Source organism: Ammodytes marinus (assembly GCF_949987685.1).
Source record: "Ammodytes marinus genome assembly, chromosome: 9".
Lineage (NCBI taxonomy): Eukaryota > Metazoa > Chordata > Actinopteri > Uranoscopiformes > Ammodytidae > Ammodytes > Ammodytes marinus.
This window is the reverse complement of record NC_137213.1, coordinates 25,024,313-25,031,311: the sequence shown is the minus strand read 5'-3', so window position 1 is coordinate 25,031,311 and position 6,999 is coordinate 25,024,313. Positions and strand designations below refer to the sequence as shown.

Here is a 6,999-nt window from a genome sequence, read left to right as displayed (position 1 = left end):
GTACAGAGCACGTACACGCATGCGCAGTGCGTAGGTTGAATTTCATGTGGATGTTTTTAGCTCAGCACACGTGTATCCACCGGCTACGACTAGGTGCTCCTGCCTGTGATTTTGTGCTGGTGTAACGCCAAATATGGTAAAGACAGTCTTAAGAATCACGTTACATTAAATGTATATTTACCAGACGTCAGCGTAAACTAAGTAGTTCGTTTTAGGCTAACCGCTCTACGCTATTATTAACTGGAAAATAACAAGAGAGCTAACAGTTGTTTAGCTAGTTGAGTTCTACCTATTCGCACTGTTTTGAATTGGTTACCCCCGTACCACTCACCACTTGGTTTATAAGTGTTTAGTTATAAATGTTATTACATTTAGCCCTCAATTTGAATCATTCGTCGAAAAATAATTTGCTGTTTTACAGTGATCTTAAAAAGTGAATCAACAATTTTCATAATCAATTGAGTGTTTTGTTTGTTGTACAATAATATATTTGGGGAGTTTCGATTGTTTGTCAGACAATACAAGTGATTTAAAATAATCAATATCCCAATAGTTAAGGGCATGTAACACATACATTTATAAATGTGTTTGTCTTTTGCAGGAAACGAGACGCAGAATAAAACAAAGCATAGTTGTCACCAATGAAGTGACTGAAGAAGAGGTCGCTGTCGACACTGGCAAGTCTATTCCCTTTTAAACCACTGGAAAGAAACTGACTTAAACGTGACTGTTTGGATTTAATACTGCCTGGCAATAACATACATCCTTAAACAGTTGTTTCAGACGGACATACGGAGACGGTGTCTTCAAGTGAACAAACAGTGAAGACACTGGAGGAAGACAACCAAGATGAACAAGGTATTGCAAACGCAACACCACACATGATGTCTGATGGCTGAAATGCTTAGCTGTGTCAGTAACCAAGCTGATTCTTTTAGATTCTCAGATGGACACCGTCATTGAAGTCAAGGGAAGTACATCCACCCCCGTGACTGTATCATGGGACAAGAAGGATGGGGAAGGGCAGCATGAGGATGCGGAGAAAATAACTGATGCAAGTGATCAGATTATAGATAGCGGTGAGGATCTAAAATTACTAATGTACCCTCCCCCCTTTTTTTAAGAAAGGAAGTTTTGTTCCCAACTGAAACACCTAAGATTGCAGGTGGCGCCCTTAGCTCAGTTGGTAGGGCGTCCTCCCCCGGGCTGGTCCCAGCAGCAGACCCGGGTTCGATTCCCGCCCACGGTCGTCCTCTGCATGTCACTCCCCTCTCTGCCCCATTTCACCTCTGTCTCTCTGCACTATCAAATACAGCATGAAAATGCCCAAAAAATATCTTTAAAAAAAGATTGCAGGTGTAATGTTTGTCTGCATGTTTTTAATCAAGATTGTTCTCACTCTTCAAATGATATGTTTGTTGTTAAGTTATGTTAGTCTTTGTTTTAATATATATATTGAAACCAGAAGTGGCCATCACATCTTTCAGTTTTAGTATGTGATGCTCCACCCCAAAGCCTATCTTTAAGTGGGGATACACTCACCCTCTTTATGGTTGAATGGAGGCTGCAAAAAAGTGTGTGTACACAGGTTTTCACTTTCTCCATGTAAAATTATGATTTTTTTCACCCCAGAAGATCAGGTGGTCCCTTCAGCGGATGCCATCAGTCCCACGGAGAACGCTCCTGGAGAGGGTACGGAGACAGAGGTGAAGCAAGAGACACAGGAACCTGGAGGTACAGCTTATATACAACAACACCACACAGATGTTTAAGAGTGAAATTTTGAGCGCTGTCAGTAACCAAGCTTCCTCTTTAGATTCTCAGACGAACACGTGCGATACAGAGAAAGAAATGCCCCCAGTGACTGTGACCTGTGAGGATAAGAATGAGGAAGGAGAGGCTGGGGATATTCACAAGGAAACCAATGGAGAGGAACAGATGAGTGTTGAAGAGACTGCAGGTAAGGATATTACCTTTCAAGTCAGTGATCAAAAGTTCTTTTGTTTAGCTTTAGCTTTCTGTCTCTTCATTGTCTATAGAAACTCACTTAAAAGTTCAAACTAAACATTTGTTAAAAGTTTTCAGTTTATGCTATGGCTTTTGTTTTATCAGAATGTAAAACACATGAGTGTTTCATGCACAGCAGCCTTTGGAAACTGTGAAGTCCATCACTCGGAATTTAAGGATAAAACTGTTCAACTTATAAATGCTTTCAAGTCTTCTATACTTTTTTTAAAACTTTATCTAAAATGCAACGAAACAATCTTTAGACTACACGTATTTTTAATACACTTTCAATACAAATTTGATGCAGAAAATGATCATGATAAATTCCACTGTTAATGTTTGTTATATCTAAGGCAGTATTTAAATGCTATTTGGGAAATTGGTCAATGTGGTTTATATCCTTTAATATCATTTTTTTAAAGTTCTTGTACATCGTAAATTGTTGATGACAGGTTTGTAGGACCCAAAACTTTATAAACTGAATAGAGACCAGAAAACCTACCCACTATGGTCCGCTTTATGTAGTTATGACATTTTTCCATTATGTCAGTTGCAGTAAATGGGAAACGGAAGGCACCCTCTGCTGTTGAGACGTCCCCATCAAAGAAGACTAAACTCATCAATGATGGTATGAACTCAAAAAAGTGACAAACTGTTACATGCTTTGTTTCTCTGTACAGAACCCAATGTTCACGCTTTTCACTCTTGTTTTGTTGTAGGTTTTTGCCTTTTTGTCGGCAACCTGAACAAGTCAAAAACATCTGACGAAGTCAAAAATTCACTCGCAAATTACTTCATGACACAAAGTCTCCTGGTTCAAGACATCAGAATAGACCGGTCCAAGTGAGTACTCTGTTGTACTTTCATTTGTATTTTCGGGTCTCTTTGGTTATGAAACCCTCTCATTGATTGTCTCACCCGCTTTAGAATAAAATAAACTCAAAACTAATGTTTTTTTCTGTTGTAGGAAACATGCATATATAGATTTGGCCTCAGAGATGGACCTGACCAAAGCCTTGACGTTAGATGGCGAGACGATACTTGAAAATCCAATGAAAATCGCCAGAGCAAAGGTCAAAAGTGAGGACCAGGTGAAGGTGAAGGCTACAGCGGAAGAAAAAAAGGGTAACTGCCATATATTATTCTTTCATTTCATTCTATGTAACTTGACATATAAGATAGGGGTGTAGAGGTAGAGTTTCTGTCTTCAGACCACAGGCGGACATTCATTGTTTATGATTGATTATGAAACTCATTATGCATTTGACGTTGTTTATTCTTTTGATTGCTTTAATAATGGTTTCGTGACATGATCAGCCGTGGAATGTAAAACGTTACCAAGTGCTAGGATATTACTATAGATTGATGTACTGACCTTGTCTGTCCCATTTTTAGCTGCCAGAGATGCCAGATGTTTGTTTCTGAAGAACGTCCCGTACACCGCAACAAAAGAAGACATTTTGAAAGTCTTCCGTAACGCTGTCAACGTCAGGTTTCCTGGTGGAGCTGAAGGCCCAGACAAGGGGTGAGAGTTTTTATCAACTCAACTTATCAAGTGCTAAGGATCACTCCCTGTATTTGCAACAAGGTTAAATGTGAAAATGATGTATTATTGATTATGGGTACAAGTAATGCAATGGTTTTTACATATGTTTCAAATACATAATGTGCATTTAACCCATTGATGACTATGGCAATCTAGGATGCATGTCCTTAATGCCTGAGGGTTTTCTGAAAAAATTGTACGAATTGTCAAGTCTACCAAAACCTTAATATCTAAGCCTGTGTAGCACATAGAAACATGAAATAAAATACATTTAAAAGTTAAGGTTCACAGGTTTTATTTAAACATGCTCTCTTAGCGCTTACAAACCAACAAATATTTCTAAAAATCGTAAAAATTAGATGAATTAGAAAATTATTAAATATTGTTAATAAATAGATGCAATGTGTTGTGTGATTTTCGTCAGTAGTCTATAGTAGACCTTGATTCTGCGCACCAAACGCCACTAACTGTTCTGTCGCCGACATAGCTGGCGTATTTTTTTTATTATTTTGTTTTATTTTTTTATTTTTTATTTTTTTGATTGACATGATTTTCGGCAAACCACACAACTTTTGGGTGGTCACGTGGTCTTAAAAAAATCAACAAAACCCACCTCATGTGTATTTGAACCAATGACAGTGCATTCTATGCTGGGAATGCCATGAAAATTAGATAAAGTAATAATGCTGCGCGACGCAGCATCAGGCAGGAGAGCCAATGTGGCATCGCGCAGCAGCCGTCATCAATGGGTTAAAGGATATTTCTAATGCATACTAAATTAAATATCCTTATTTTCAAACAGTATTGCCTTTGTGGAGTTCAAAAGTGAAACCATTGCTAAGAAAGTACAGCAGAGAGCACAAGTCCCTAAGATCCAAGGCCGGCCTTTGATCGTGGACTCGGTAGGAACAAGAAAGGTGCCTGAAGTCACAAACAATGACGACAACAATAATACAAAAGGTGAATGACTGGACAGTATACACATTTTCTGTCCATAGCTGACAAGATGCTACAGCACTTCAGTTTATTATATCTGGACCTGGGGATTTACCTGTCTTGACAAAGGCTCTTTCTTTTTTCCCACAGCTGAAACTCCTCCTAACAACACCTTATTTGTGAGCAATTTGTCTTACAACATCAAGGAAAAAAACCTCAAGAAAGTCTTTCAGAATGCTGTTAGCATCAAGATACCTGAACTCAAAGGCAAATCAAGAGGGTGAGTACATGCACACTGGTCAACTCTGCCTTCTCTCAATGAAGAAATATTTCAACATCTGTCATCATCAGCAGGTACTCGTTTGTCGAGTTTGCAACCGTGGAAGATGCTGCAAAGGCCTTGAAGTCATCCAAGAAAATGAAGCTCGGCAAAAGGCCGCTACGAGTACAATTCTACGAGACGCGAGAGAAGCGGGAAGGTGCGGTCGTCTAAATATTTGATAACAAAACGTGAATTTCAAGTGTGTCCAAAGTCAGTTTGAAACATGGTGTGTAATAAAAAATGTTGATGGTTAAGTTATGTTTTTTTCCCATCTTTAGTCTTATCAAAAACCTTGGTTGTGCTGGGCCTCGCTGAGAAGACGACTGCAGAGACTCTTGAAGGTGCTTTCGAAGGGGCTCAAACGGCAAGAATCGCTGTAGATAAAGAGACAGGCATTTCAAAACGGTGGGAAGCATACATTTTTATTTAATCAAATTTCAACAAAAAAAAATTCAATTATTCTGCTTTGTACTGACTGGATTTACGTCACATTTCTCCCTCAGGTTTGGTTTTGTGTACTTTGAAAATGAGGAAAACTGCAAAGCTGTCAAAGAAGCCATGGAGGACTGTGAGATAGACGGCAGCAACGTGTGCGTGGCTTATGCACGACCCAAGGCTGAAAAGGGCGCCCCAGGAGCAAAGGCAGGCTTGGTGGGGCGAGCTGTAGGACGGCCTGCAGCTAAAGCGGCTGCAACAGGCAAAAAACGCAACAGAGGAGGTAACAATGAAGTTTCACTTGCACGTCAGTCTTGATAAAGCTGGATTTTTCTATGTTGTTGAGAATAAGACCCTGTTTCCACCTAGCTTTAAGATCCGAACACAAGTGGACAGCTCTACTACAGGTGGAAACACTCTCAGGACGCAAACTGAAATGATGTACGTGTTGATTTATATACAGAGCGGGTAAATGGAATCCGATCACAAGTGGACAAATAAGACGCATGTGTATTGTGTACTGCCAGGTGTGAACACACGGACGGAGAGCTGTCCACTTGTGTTCGGATCACTTAAACGACATGTTAACGTCATGTGGAAACAGGGTCTACATTTCATTGTGAATTCAACTTGCACTCATCAATGTTTTTTATTTCAACAATTACTCAAAACTATGAGTAATGTGAAAGGAGTCTCTAGTGTTGACTCTGCAGTTCCCATCATCTGTGCAGAGCGTTTTAATCTCTCCACTATTGACCTCAATTCAGCTGTCATCTCAAGCTTGTTTCCAGCCACAGCCGGCAGTCGTTTTCAATGAAAAGTTCTGAATTAACCCACTTTATGCTTTCTTGCCAAGAATCAAACGGCATACAGTTATAGACTAGCTAACAGTGTTGTATTTGGCAGCTGTAGAGCTGGATATTTCCCTCTGCAGTTGGTTGACACCAAAACAGAGCTAAAGTAAGAGGGACTATTGCACTTATCATTCTTTAGATGGATGCAAACACAACATTCAACACTGGATGATTTAATAAACATTAGTTCGCTAATGCTTTAGCCAGAACAACTCAATAATGTGATAATATTAATATTTTGTTTATAGCTTATAGCAATGCCTAAAACTGACCTAAACAATCAGTCATTTCAGCTCAATGAATTAAACCTATTTCATTCGAAGCTTTTTTTTTTATGAAATAGTTTTTAGCGTCCTTGCTATAATACACTGTTGATACTTTGTCGAAATCCTTCTAATGTTTGATACAAAATAAAGTACGTGAATATGGGATAAATGGCTGGGAAAATGTGAGCCTTTCTATTTTGTAGAAAGGCTCACATCTAATTGTTGTCTAATTTTTAAGCAAAAAAAATAAAACTTTCATCTTTCTTACAGGTAAAGGACTTGGGACTGGCAAGCCAAAGCCCACTGCTAAACAAGTGAAAAATAAAGCTTAACATTCCTGGAGAAAGTGATCATGAAGGAATCTACCTTTTTTTTTGTAACCTGAAAGCATTTGTCAACTGTTGAATTGTGTGTACAGACTTTGCAAAGCTGTACAACTGTCTACATAAAATGTAGTCCAACCTACATGTAGGACGTGATGAATGAAAATAAAACAAATCAACAAAGTATATGAAAACAGAACCAGAACTTTTCACATTGTGTTTATTTCAATGAGTCATTTTTTCAAATGTGAAGATACATGTATTTTAAAACCAAACCAGCTGTCGTGTTGTGTTTTGTCCTAAAATGAAA

General features: G+C 38.8%; 1 protein-coding gene across 3 annotated transcripts; it reads left to right on the top strand.

Annotated features, from left to right (window-relative positions):
* Nucleotides 1-32: 32 nt before the first annotated feature.
* LOC307255744 (nucleolin-like) lies at nucleotides 33-6,880 on the top strand. Of its 3 annotated transcripts, none has more exons than XM_080034509.1 (16): nucleotides 33-136; nucleotides 602-677; nucleotides 775-858; nucleotides 939-1,079; nucleotides 1,636-1,734; nucleotides 1,817-1,960; nucleotides 2,558-2,635; nucleotides 2,727-2,850; nucleotides 2,975-3,132; nucleotides 3,403-3,532; nucleotides 4,356-4,513; nucleotides 4,640-4,769; nucleotides 4,841-4,968; nucleotides 5,090-5,216; nucleotides 5,315-5,529; nucleotides 6,637-6,880. In XM_080034509.1, exons 1-16 carry the CDS (start codon nucleotides 134-136, stop codon nucleotides 6,696-6,698), a joined length of 1,857 nt encoding a protein of 618 aa, XP_079890635.1. In that variant the 5' UTR covers nucleotides 33-133; the 3' UTR covers nucleotides 6,699-6,880. The 3 variants fall into 3 exon arrangements, with proteins under 3 accessions (XP_079890635.1, XP_079890634.1, XP_079890633.1); XM_080034508.1 differs by having other exon boundaries at nucleotides 1,633-1,734; nucleotides 4,844-4,968; XM_080034507.1 differs by having other exon boundaries at nucleotides 1,633-1,734.
* The last annotated feature ends 119 nt before the right edge of the window (nucleotides 6,881-6,999 follow it).